The following is a 13219-nucleotide window of genomic DNA, read 5'->3' as shown; positions in this document are numbered from 1 at the left end:
GTTTCCCCTGGACACCAGCTACAGCTGACCCAAACAACAATCAAAAAAAAACTGAGGCCTACATGCGGGCCTGGTAATGAGCAAACACAAGTGTAAGCCATAAAAAAAAAAAAAGACCTTCCGCCACATTAGGCAGGGAAACCACCTCTTGACTTTAATGAAACGCTCTCGATATGGAGTGGGCGGCCATGATGAACACCTGGCGGACTGCGACAACACACACAGGACACACAGGCTCCCAGAGTTGTTTGCATATGGCAGCAGTCTCCTTCCTGATCATTAAATTGTCATAAACGCACGGCCATAAAGGCTCTATGCCAATAGAGCGATTCTAATAACCCTATCTGGGTTATCGGTGGCTGATCGGGCGGATTATGAGCTAAAGAGGCGCCGGGGCGGTCTTCAATGTCAAAGAACAGAGCGTGGAGTGAAAAAGGGGGGCCGGAGAGAAGGCTCTGGATGGATGCTGCTGGAAAAAAAACACACACACACACACACACACACACACTATAGCAGGGCCTCCATCTGCACATTAGCATGGGGCCTAAACACAATGAGGAGATGAATGAACATGAGGCCCGGAGCCGGGAGTCTCCTTGAATCTGTCATCCGTCTCCATGGCGACAAGAGGAGGAGGAGGAGGAGGAGGCAGAGGAGGAGGCAGAGGAGGAGGAGGACCAAAACTGGCATCTATCCGGGCCCAAATCAACAGATGGCCACCACATCACCCCCACACCACCTCAAAACACCCCACCCCCCCTTTCATTTATTTATTTTTTTGCATCCTACCTTGCATTGCTCCATGCACGTCCTCACTGAATATGCCCCCGGCTCATATTTCTGAGTCAGGAGCTCAAAGTCCTCGTATTTCTCCTGGGCGTGCTGGTCGTAGCGCTGGTACGCCTGGACGCACAGGCTGCATCTGTTGGTGTCGCCATCGTCGAGCACGTCGAGGCTGCAGTTCAAATTGTCCGGACTTGTCGACCCGTAGAACAAATCCAGCAGAGAGTAGGAGTTACAAAAGGAAAGGTACAAATCGCTCATATTTACAGCCCGCGTCCCCTCTTTGTCGGAAAGGCCCCCGCACAAATGGTCGGCATCTGCGAAAGCGAAGCAGTTCTTAGACAAACTATCCTGGTGGCAAGTTTCGAGCCGCCACAAATGTTTGGTAGAGTTTCCTATAAAAATAGCATCTGGGTTTCCTCTGAGGCTGCTGTGTGCTGAGTGGGTCTGGGGTGAGAGGAGGTGGGAGGATGCGAACTTGACCCGGGTCCGGGCCAGTTTGGCCTCGGCGCAGAACCACAGGTGATCAGAGAGGAGGATGGTTAAGAACAAGAGGGATGCCAAGGACAGTCGCCATCTCTGCGCCCTCTCTGAGTCGGTGAATGGCTTTTGGTTGTCGCGGGGGGGCTCTAGCCAGATTTGGAAGCCGTCGTCATCTTCTTGCTGCCAACACGTCCCAGCACCCCTGGTCATATTTTGGGAACCGGCCGACTCCACCGTGGGGGCTCCTCTGCCGCAACAGTCATTGACGTGGGGGTCCGCGTTCGCGTTTTCCTCCCCTCAAATGTCAGGTGGTGGGTTGTCCCGGCTTGCCTTTGCTATCAGCGGTAATTCCCATTAAAATGAGCGTGGGCCGGATGGCAAATCAGACGCTGGCGACCACGGGCCGCATCCTCCATGGCTGACCGGTGAAGCCGCTGTCCTCCCCGTCCGCCCTGAGCTCCGCGCCGCGCCGCTCCGCTCCTCTGCGTAGCCTCGACTCCCGTTTTTAGAAACAACTCACCGACGCGTTTACGTTTTCCCCGGCCTCGGTCGTGCAGGGACAAGGGCGCTATCCTCTTCCAACATGGCGAAGCTGTGTGTCTTTGTGTCGGCGGTGGGGCCTGCAGCCTGTAACAGACCTCCTTTTTTTCTTTTTCAAGCCCTCACCGTCTTCATCTCGCTGCCGTTGTCAAGTTGCCGCCATGTTCGCCAAGAGACGGTATGTGTTTGCGGGGAGCTGCGTCAAGTGGCGGTAAAACGAGCCGCGGCGCTTCCTGTCGCCGCCTTCAAAATAAAAGCCTCCATCTAACTCAGCTATCCTGTGGAAATCTTTCTTCCTGTTATTTAGGTCAGCTGTCTTTAACTTTTTAAATCGAGGTAACATTTAGAGTTTCAGTGAGTAGAGTTGATTTTTCTTGCTCAAAGTGTTTTTTTTAGAGGCCAGATGAGGTGAAACTATCCAGTATATCTCAGGTGAAAGGTTAAACAATAATAAATAATAATAATACATTTTATTTGAAAGCGCTTTTCAGGGTACTCAAAGACACTTTACAGAGATGTACATTAAATCATCAAAACAATATAAGACAGTGCACTAAAAACACATTAGACATTAAACATTAAAAGCAAATAAAAAGCAACAAATAATATTTTTCCCCATCTTTAGATTTATCTCGAGGGTTCCTATGTAGCTAGGCTTTACCTCGATCCATCTTCTTCATTTGTTTAATTAAATTTAGCTGTTAGTCTGCGGTCACTGTCAAGATTTTAAAATGTACAAAAAATAATAATAATATGCTAGCTGATTTTAAATTCATTTATTTACTGTCTTTTGAATTACAACAACATTTTAATATTATATCATATTCCATATGCAATTTGCAAAAATAACCCCATTATGTTAAGATAGTCTATTTTCTATATTATTATTATTTATTTTGGAAAGTCAACTTCCGGTCTTTTCTTGCTAACTTGACTAAACTTCTCCATCTCTGACGTTATGCGCGCGCACCGCAGCCGCCGCATCCCTCGGTAACTGAAGGTGCGTCAAGTCCGACGGAGTCCGCTGAAATGTCACCAGAAAACTGTGACTTCAAAATCAAAGTGCATGATGTCAGTCTGTAAAAGAAATGCATGTGAGCACACAGCACAAAAGAGAAAGGAAAAATAAAAGCACTAAAAAGTAAAAGCACGCAGCTGGGGGCAGAGGTTGCTCACCAATGAAATGTACTGACTGGATAAAATGAGGCTAAGATGATGATTTTATTCTGAAAATTTCCACTAGCAGGCTTATTATAGTCTACATTGTAGATAGCTTGACCCTGGACCAGTCAGACAGGTTGGTACTCACCTGGTTTCAGCCTCAGGCAAGATGCTCTCATCAAAAGAGGGGAGCCTGTCTCCTCTTTAAAGGACAGTGCCAATGTATTTCAAATCAAGTGTGCTTTATAATACAGCCAGCAGTTTCTAAAGGGATGCTGTGTTTGCGACATCACAGTGTGTTTCTCCTGACCACCACACTGTGGGAAAAAAAAAACAACCTGCTAAGACTTACACTCACTTCGAGTAGGTGATCCATCACAGCCTGCCTTTATTTCTTTAATTGTGAAAACTGTGTTATTGTTGCACAGTAATGGAATGCAAGATGTTTAAATCAATGCGTGCTCACAACTCCATTACCACTCAGAGACAAGGCTGACAACAATTAAAGCAGGCGCGATGTTTATTGTGATCGATTACCTGATTTTCGAGCAAGTCTCTGCGAGTAAATCTGTAAAACTGTAATGAAACGGTTGGAAATCAGAAGTCGCCTGAGAGAAGGGAAAACACAGTTTAAAGGTCGGACACATTACAGTTTACATTAATGTCATAAAGGGGATAAAATTATGTGATAAAACATAAGTAGGGACCTTTAATTAAACAACTTTTCTCAATTAAAGTCTACATATTATGTTCACACAACTGGAAGTCATCTGCTTTTGTTTTTATGGATAAACTTTGAGGCAAAGGTTTCCAACCTAGGGGTCAGGGCCCCCACAAGGGGTCACAAGAGAAATCTGAAGGGGTCGCAAGGTGAGGAACCAGATAAGATACTGTATTTATGCTACATGAAGTTATGTTTATGGGTTGTATTTGACATTTTCTGCACACTAAATATAAAGCTGAAACCAGAAGATGGTTGGTTTAGCTTAGAATAAAGACTGGAAACAAAGAAGTTCTGCTCAGCCTGAAGGTAAGCCGACCATAAATCTCACTAATTATTATGTTACATTGTATAATTTGGACCTGCTCATGCTTTGTCCAGTCAGTTATCACCTGTGGTTCCAGTACTCAGGGGAAAAGAGGTAAATAATCTCCCTGACTTATTCAGTGTACTAATTACTGTAACTCAGAGTTGGTAAAACCAACATGATTTTCAAATATATCTAAATGTTTATGGATTTTAAGACGCCTTATTTACGAGGCTCATAATGGAGCTTGATTCTCTGTTGTTTTTGACTGAATTTCCTTCATTGTGGAGTGGGCCGTGCTAATTGCTGCAGACAAACCTTCCCTGCAGCCATGAGCCTCTGTTTGGTCTCTACAGGAGTTCATTTATTTCAGCTGAGTGCATGCAGCCGCTTCCAAACCTTTTGTTTCTGCTTGTGTCCAGCAAAGCTCGCCCGGTTCCATCTCTCCAATAGCTACAACCAGCCTAATTAGAGCATTTATCTCATTAGGACACGGTATTTTTGCGATGGTAGCTTTCCGTCTCCAGATGACTGATAATCTGTTCCTGCGAGTCCTTTCAGAGGCCCCGGCAGATAGACTTTTCAAGACCAACAGTTGCGCTGCAATGGCGTGAGGCATCACATCTACAAAGCCACGCTGAAATAAGCACTAGTTGAGTACCTCTAATTAAAGCCTGCCAATCAACGCTCACTCCGCATCACCTGGAAATAGTCCAGAGTGGGCGACGGGTTACAGAATGCTTACTGAGGCAGAATAGATTTTCTTAACTAGCGATGAGGATCATTTTTCTTTCAACTATTTCATCCATTTGTGTTGACAAAAGTGGCACATCTCTTACATTATCTAAATAAGAAAATCAAACCCTACAAGGAACACTATTCACAGTATATGATTAGGAACAGGTACCTCATCACTTTTTACTTTGACAATGTATTCATGCGGCCTTTACGCATAACAATACCCAGGACACCACAGGCAGCTACCTGCACCCTAGAGGCGATGGTAATGAAGGTTATAACATATCAATGAGTCCCAAGACGCATCGCTGACATTTTTGAAGACAGGAAAACATGGAGACATCTTTGTTGGAGGGCCTTGAGCTGAACCGGTTTTAACGTACCCCCGTGGTGTCGCGCGGTCTCTCTCTGCCAACTGACTACACGCAGAAGAAGGCAAAAGGCCATCACAATTCAGTTTATTGACGATTTTCAAAACACATCTGTCACAAGAGTCGCATTTTTAACCACTTCAAAATATTTATTAGAGTTCTAATTAATAAGTAATTAAACAGACATAAAAAGCACAAAGGCACAGGCATCAAGAAGGCTAACGACTCAGCACGGTAATCCCCGTTTTTTTGTGCGACTCCAATTTCACACACTACTAATCACAAAAAGTACAACTAAGCCTCAAGAATTCCCAGAAATTATACATGATTTATACAATTAAACCCCTGAGGACAAGCTCTTCTTCTTTCTATAACATGTATCAGCTAAAAACCTGAAGGGTAGGAGGTGTTTGTAAAGTGATGATTCAGCTTCCTTCCTTGATATTAACTTACAGAAATGAGAAAACATTCATGGCCTTCTTGGCTTTCACGGCGGTTTATCCATTTAAAAGCAATAATAAAATAACAAACGGCTTTAATCGCTTATTAAGAACACAAAACATAAAACTCATAAAGTTTGCATGAAACCCCTGAGAAGTAACATCCTTTAAAATCACATTGCTTATCTCACCCTTCAAGCTGATTCTGAGTCTTTTATTTAATAGTTTATTACTAATCTTATTAGGAATTAATTAAAATGCTAGCTATAAGAGGATTTTTCAGTGCCATCTTAACCTTGGTGTCCAACAAGAAGATTCTTCAGACTAAATAGTCGGTGTCATTCATCAGATACCCTGCTGTGATTGAATCAGTCACCCAAGATTCTCGGACAATCTTAAACTTCTTCCTAAAGCAGCGCCTCAGAGTCCTTAAATCCAGAAGTCTTGTTTCCTCTGCAATGATCACATGAGAGACTCCTTCCTCTAACTTCTCCATCACCTCCCCACCATGGTAGCGAAATTCCAGCGCCCTGATGTCCAAACAGGTGGCAGTTATGGCTGTTTTAGGGTCGCCGATGTCGGCAAAGCGGTCCATGTAAACCTTGAAGGGTCTGAACAAGCTGGTGGGAAGGTCCTCCCACCCGTAACGCTCCTCCACCTGTGCAGCGTTCACCGCTCCAGACATGTCCACGCTGCTTATCCGGCTGAACACCTCCCGCAGCTGCAGCTCGTCCGTGTCCACAAAGTAGCTGTCGCCATAGCTGTCGTACTCTTTGGCAAAGTGCTCCCTGGTGGAGGGCGACATGTGGATCATGTGTCGCGGTTGCCATGGGACCACATCCTTCTGGTCCAGGCACTCCAGCAGCCAGGCGGCCCACACCACGTCGTGCTTGTCGGACGAAATCAGGTTTTTCACTCGCATGTTCTCCACACCAGCAATAATGCAGTAAGTGTCCAGTCCTGGGTTTTGAACTACGATACCTCCACACCTGATGAGAAGAAGATCAATATCAGTTCTTTGTACACAGCTACTTTAATGTGTGACTATGCAACTTTTGCATTTAAAAAGTTTGATTTATAAGCAATAAATGCACCATTGTTTAGTTTCTTTGCAGTTTCTTTCAGCTTTTAAGAGCATTTTAGCATCTTTCAGCTTATTGTTTTGGTTTAGTGACCCCCTACTGTACTGTTTTGGTTCACTCTCACAGCTCACAGATGTAGTTTTCAGACATAGCTGGTCGATGTTTTCAGCAAAAGAAACTCTGATGACTGAACCTACCCAGTACCAAAATACAGACAAAGATAGCGACCAACAGCTAAAGAGCCAGATACTTAGTTTAGGAGTTGGAGGAGACCAAAAATAGAGATAAAAGAATAATGAACATTGTATCAGGTGACAACTAAAAAAAAGTAAATACTACTAAAATGCTTCACAGGGTGTTTCTACTGCTGCCAAGTTTCCATCCCCATTCTATATTCTAGTTCAACAAAAACATTTTCACAAATGTTACCTGGCCACACCCTTTTCCAGCTCAGCCTTGGGGTGATCCTCTGTGCCATTCAGGATACAGAACTCCACGTCCTCAAACATATCAGTCTCCTTTCTTACCCCAGAAAGGTCCTGGGGTTTAAAGTGGTCGATTAGCCCGGCCACCTTCTTGGGTTTGGCAGGCATCTTGCGCTTCTTCTTTTGTGGTTCGTTATCGTCAATGCGAAGGTGCCGCGAGGCAAGTTTCCCAGATGCTTTGCTGCGAAACTGATCCAGCTCTGCCAGAGTCATGCACTGGTGCCACTCCTTGTCTTCACGGATCTTCTCAATCCTGGGGAAGCGAAGAGTGCAGTTGGTTTTATACATATCACTTCCGACTATTTCAGCCGCCTTGACCTGGATGATGACAGAGTTGCAGGGTTCGATGTAAACTTCTGGTTTCTCTGTTCCACACAAGATGGATGCTGGTGGGTCATTTTTACGATAGACTTTCCAGTGTTTGGCTAGCTTTAAACCAAGGTCATACAACTCCTTCATGGTGTAGCCAGAGCCGATGCGGCATAGTGTGTGGAAAACTGTAGGTTTCTCACCAGGCTTTGGAGCTTCTGCAACAGCACCTAAGAAATGGGACATCATACCACCCCGTCTTCCTTTCCCCCAGTAGCCACCGACAATCAGCAGGTCAAGCTCATCCATCAAGCCATCCATATATTCTGGCTTTATTTTTAGCCATCCCTCCCCTCGTTTGTCAGGTTTGTAGATGGACAAAGGATCCTTCACCATGATCCCCTCTTCTCTGTTGTCAATGGCATCATTGAGGGCATTCACCACCTCCTGCATGGTTCTGCCATCTTTCTTTGGTACCAGGTGCATCCTTCCATTGACCGGGGTGAAAACCGTCTGAAGGGTCTCATAGCGTTTCTCCAGCGGTTTCTTGCCAAGCTTCTCACCATTGACTAACAACACGTCAAACACGCAGTAGCACGTCTGTAACTCTGAGTCGTCCATGAGTCTCTTGATGTCGAACTTGCTCCCTTTCTGCATGAAGGTCTCAGCGGTCGGGTTGTACGCCATCATCTCACCATCAAGGATACAGTTTACAACGTGGCTTTTAAAGACGTTGTGGATGTAAGGTGTGAGCGAGCCCTCCAGTGGGGATGCTCCAAACTGCTGCGTGTAGTCAAAGGCATTTCGGCTATAGTACTTGTACACATCGCCATCTTTGTGCAGTTGTATCCGCTCCCCATCCAGCTTGGTCTGAATGTAAAAGGGGCTGTTCCCCATCTGTTTCTCCACATTGCGGATGTTCGCCACAGCTGCCAGCATGGGCTTAAAGGCAGAGAAGAGCTCGATAGAAATTTCACTTAAAGACACAGTGGGGTTGTGGAGCTGCTGGCACACCTTGTTTAAGTCTGTGTTGACATTGTAGAGGTCATTAGCATCCGGGTGGAAGACTTGTAGGACCGTTTCTTTGCTGATACCGAGCTTCATGTCCTTCAGAATCATCCTAATGAGCCATTTTTGCTCAAGCGCTGAGCTCTGGGTGATGAGGTGCAGCAGACTCTTTTTTACAAGATCTTTCTGCTTGCTGGCGTTGTTGATGGCCACAGAGTCGAGAAAGTCGTTGACTTCTTTGACAGTGAGGTTTCCCTCACTGGTGCACCGTTTCTTTATTACAAAGTACGCCATGCTGGCAAAGTCTCCAGCTTCTCCTTGGGAAGTAGTTGGTGCACGGTAGTTCAACAGCTTATTGGCTTCTGGGCCATTATTTGGGAGACCTAATACGTTGATATAGAGTTTAGCCAACATATTCTCCTTGATGCCATACGCCATGCGCTCTCGTTCAAACGGGGGGACTATGAGACGCATAGCTGGGTAGAAAGAGTCTGTTGTTTTGGGGTCATCTTTGTGGAGAGCAGCATGAAACTTCCTCCATGACCCAACGAAATCCCCGAGGATTTTGTTTTTATCAGGACGGAGTTTGGATTTCTGGATTTTCTCTAAGGTGGTACACAGGTGAAGGAAAGGAACCTGAGCAGCAACAGAGGGCGGACCTGCAGCATCACTTTTGGAAGTTCCCTCCATGATGAAATCTGTAATATACATATATACATGGCAAAGATGAAAATCACCAGATCAACGATGCACTCTGCAGGGCAGGAATAGTTCAGTCTTGAATCAAATTTAAAAAAACTAATAAATACTATAGAGCTGAAACGGTTAGTCAACTTTTGATGAAGTTAAACCACAGGAAAAAAATCAGCAATTATTCTGATAATCAATTCATCTTTAAGTCATTTTTCAAACATATTATATTATAATATATTATAATATTTTTTTGGTGTCAGCTTCTCAGATGTGACCATGATATGCTTGCTGTCGTCTTGACAAATTTGAGTTTGTCACATTCGGATTTAGATTCAATCAGCAGCATAATCGATAATAAAAAAACTAATCATTAGTTGCAGCTCTAAATATTTTCACTCTCATTATTATTAGTCTTTATTTTCAAAGAGACATTTTAGTGTCATGGTCTAAATTTGAAATGAATGAAATGGCCTCAGTGTAAGGTAACAAAAATATAAATATTCTTATTTTCAGGTAATTATACACTTATAAAAACACATATATGAATATTATATTTTATTTCTTCCAATAAATCTTACACACTTGCTCTTAAAATATATCAGCAATCGGCAGCTACACTATAAAAACAACATTATGATGATGTAATATTAGCTATCTAAATACACTGTATAAATCATATCAATTACAGGCTGTAACTTAGTATAATGTAATCAGACGGTGATTTACTGGCCAAATAACTTTTGCTGACAAATGTAATTAGCCCAAAAATTAAAAAATAAAACTGGATGTGGTTGATACGATATAATACAAACATAAAATTGAGATTTAGGCAAAAGGTAAGTATATAAATCTATGAATACGAATCTACAGAATCTTTTACAGTGCCAGTAACTTAATTAAATCTATTGACTCTGGTCCTGACATGTTCTGACATGTCTGATACCAACAGGAGCTTTTAATCTGAAAAGCAGCAGACTCAACAGCCCAAACAAAGTGCTAGATATTTGCTTTAACACTACATTTAACATCCACGTCAAGTAAAGAGGATTTTACTGATTAGTAGCCACTAATTTTACGTTTGTACGTATTTATATTAACATTTTACTGCTGCCAAACACAAAACTAACAACTGGTTCAGTTTCAAAATAAAAGCATCTGTTCTCACATGACGTCTGTGTCCGTCCGCACGACATTTGCAGACAAACGGGGCGATGTTTAAGTAAATTAGTGTTTTTTAATAACAGTTTAATGTTGAATTGTGTTCACGTGCAGCAAAACATGAGTGAACTAAACGTTTTAATGCTCGCGACGCTTTCATTTTGAAAAAAAACAACAGGAAGTGTTTTATCTCCATTTGATTCTACAGTATTAAAATAAATTTAAAAAATAATAAAATATCATATTTAAATGTTACCTTCCTCTGCTGTGGTCACTCTGCTTACATGGTAAACACTTCCTCGTATTCTTAATGGGGACGATAAACGTCCCCCTGGAAACAAGAGCGGAACCTTTGTTCCTCGGTGTTTTGAGACTTTCATATTATTTGAACATTAGTTTTGTTTCAAAGCCATTGTTCTGCATTTATAATGTCTGTGATTTAATATTAAAAAAAACTTATAATATATTTTCAATTCAATTTCATAATCTTGCAAAACGTGTAAAAGCCTGTGGGCATGTTGTTGTTGTTGTTGCTCTTCCACTCACCAGCAGAGGGCGACACTGAGCTGCTGCAGTGCTGAGGAGGTGCAGTCAGTCACTGAGCTTGTTTACCATCAGGAGCCTGGAGCCATGCAGTAAAGCAGTAGTAAGTTGGTAGTACTGGAGAGAAGTGCGTACTTGTTGACCACAAGAAGGCGTTTCTCTTGACTACAGTGATTATGCAAGACACTTCTGGATCAGAGTCCACTGGTATCAGGAAAAGGTATTATCTAAAATCATTAGTCATTATCAAAAGCTGTAACATTGCTTGGAAAACAATTATGATTATGAGGACAGGCCAGATGAGCCTGAGATAATCTGTCATTGTACAAACACACAATGATTTCAGGTCTACTCAAGAACTGGAATAAAATAGATAATAATACTCTTCCTCCATTGACTTATCCTACCATTACACATCACACATCCATTGTATCACACACTCATTCATGCCAACGTATGATCATCAAGTATATTCTTATATTATGGAGTAAATAGTTGTGGATTTGGGTCTAGTCCTCTGAGAGGAGTTTGCATGGTCTTCCCGTCCTCAGGTGGATTTTGTACACGTACAAACTGGAGAGAATTACTCATCATTTTGGGCAAAATCTACCAGAACTCGACAGAAATTGAGAAAAATTAAAGATGTGTTAGGGGACAGAGGAGAACAAAGGTTAGTGACTCCTTCATAGTTACTCTCAGCTGCTATTAAAAACTGTTTTGGACCTTTTTTGGCCTTAATATCCCAAATAATATATATAAAAATAAATTTAAAAAAAGACCTCTGGCCACTAACCAGCCGTATGGACAAAAGACTGTTTTTATGAATGCAGATTTTTTGCTATTTTGCTATTTGTTTCCAGCTGTTGTTTGGATAACAGCTCCGCACATTTTAACCTTGCGTTTTGTTTCCATTACAAACTTGTTTTGACACTCGCTGTGTTAAGTGGTAGTTGGTGTGAGTCCAAGTACACGCCGTTACTTGTAAAGTGATGCCAAGTCATTCCAGCGATGTTTTTGCTCCCAAATCGAAAGTAGCCGAGGCTGACACGCAGGAACAGTCAGGAGGATCTATCATTTGTTTGACCAGCCGAGTGACTTCTGTGGTTTAATTATTTATTTCAATGACACCTTCGCTGTCTCTGAGCGAGGCTGTGAATCTCTTCGAGGATAGAGGTGCTGTTCTGTCAATGACCCTGACCTTTGACCCGTGTGTGTGTGTGTGAGGACAGATTTCCCCACAGGGACCAAAAAAGCATGTCAGTGGTTATTTGTTTGACACAGCACACATATTTTGGACACTGATGTGGAGGCTGCTGTATAAACAGATAATGGAGGACAATATAGCAAAAGACAGCTGTAATAATATTAAGTTATACTTGTTAAGATATCCTAATACCTGCATGCAACTACATTATATGTGATGTTTGCATGTTGCTTATATCAGCCACATACAACAGTTGTCATATGACATAATCCTGCGATCTGTGCTGGAAAAACTACTGTATACAGGAAGCAGTGGCATTTAAATGACATAGATACTATTGAAGATCTGTATTAAGGCAGCGTGCTTATGTCATACAGAGGTTTAATTCAATAATTCGCTCTCAAAGGTCAAGAATGTGTGCAACATCTGGGTGCATTGGAGTTACAGATTACACTACTGTGGAGAATCGTGGACTTTGCCACGCAGCTTCACCACGTTATAAATCAACAAACACGTTTAGAAGTAATGACTCATCTAACGTGAAACTGTTATGGCAGAGAGATCTGGGAAGATCATGGGAAATGTTTGAATATCTTGGCACAATGTTGGAAATATGTTAAAGAAGCATCGTCAGAATGAAACTGATGATGGCTCATTTGTGTTGAAACGTAAGTGAAACTATTCCCGGCTACCAAGTTATGGAAGTATTTTGATTTTGATGACAGCTATTTATATTTTAAGCATATCCAAAAAGGTCCTGCACATAATTTCTATTCTTATAACCATGGAATGACATGCTACCATCAACCCTATCTTACATATAATAAATAATAATATCAATAATTTCATTTTGACCAGTTTGCTGTTGTTTCTTGCTTCCTGCTGCCTACAGGGGGCGACCTGTGTCTGCGCAGGAGCTGCACGTCACTGAGCCCTGAGTCACACGCCAGCCAGAGTTGTTTACCTGTCTGCTGCTGCTGCTGCTGCTGCAGTGGAGGATTCTGGGATATGTGTGTGTGGTGGGAGGGAGGTCCATTTGGAGCTACTATGTGCTCCAGCAGTGAACCCACTGTGTTTTCACTTCACACACACAATACAGTGCAAGTGGGGAGGGAAAGCCGGCTGGCTGTTTATCCTGTATGTCTATGTACAGTGTGTGCATGCAGAGTGGGTGATGCTCTGCAGGCTGCAGC

General features: G+C 42.8%; 2 protein-coding genes across 3 annotated transcripts in view; both read right to left on the bottom strand.

Annotated features, from left to right (window-relative positions):
* The window catches only part of nalf1a (NALCN channel auxiliary factor 1a), a 30498-nt gene extending 28442 nt beyond the window's left edge, over window positions 1-2056 (bottom strand). Inside the window, exon 1 of the mRNA XM_010744518.3 lies at window positions 790-2056. Within this exon, the coding sequence (XP_010742820.1) occupies window positions 790-1476 (687 nt within the window). The 5' untranslated portion in view covers window positions 1477-2056. The remainder of the gene's footprint in view (window positions 1-789) is intronic.
* A 3115-nt stretch (window positions 2057-5171) lies between these two features.
* On the bottom strand, window positions 5172-10922 carry lig4 (ligase IV, DNA, ATP-dependent). 2 transcript variants are annotated; one of them, XM_027291793.1, is made up of 3 exons: window positions 10826-10922; window positions 7056-9126; window positions 5172-6533 (listed from the first exon to the last, which is right to left on the bottom strand). In XM_027291793.1, the coding sequence occupies exons 2-3, from the start codon at window positions 9116-9118 to the stop codon at window positions 5864-5866; spliced, it is 2733 nt and encodes a 910-aa protein (XP_027147594.1). In that variant the 5' UTR covers window positions 9119-9126; window positions 10826-10922; the 3' UTR covers window positions 5172-5863. The 2 variants fall into 2 exon arrangements, with proteins under 2 accessions (XP_027147594.1, XP_010742821.3); XM_010744519.3 differs by lacking the exon at window positions 10826-10922 and adding an exon at window positions 10536-10634.
* Window positions 10923-13219: the final 2297 nt, after the last annotated feature.

This window comes from Larimichthys crocea, chromosome XIX, assembly GCF_000972845.2.
Source record: "Larimichthys crocea isolate SSNF chromosome XIX, L_crocea_2.0, whole genome shotgun sequence".
In the NCBI taxonomy this organism is placed as follows: domain Eukaryota; kingdom Metazoa; phylum Chordata; class Actinopteri; family Sciaenidae; genus Larimichthys; species Larimichthys crocea.
Note: the sequence above shows the minus strand (reverse complement) of the source record. Positions and strands in the feature narration are given on the sequence as shown.

What these genes read in the sequence shown, in the direction of transcription:
- lig4 (XM_027291793.1), bottom strand. Translation starts at nt 9,118, where the DNA reads ATGGAGGGAACTTCCAAAAGTGATGCTGCAGGTCCGCCCTCTGTTGCT. An exon ending in CTGGAAAAGGGTGTGGCCAG is followed by an intron (nt 6,534 to 7,055) that starts GTAACATTTGTG and finishes TCTTCTCATCAG; the next exon opens with GTGTGGAGGTATCGTAGTTC.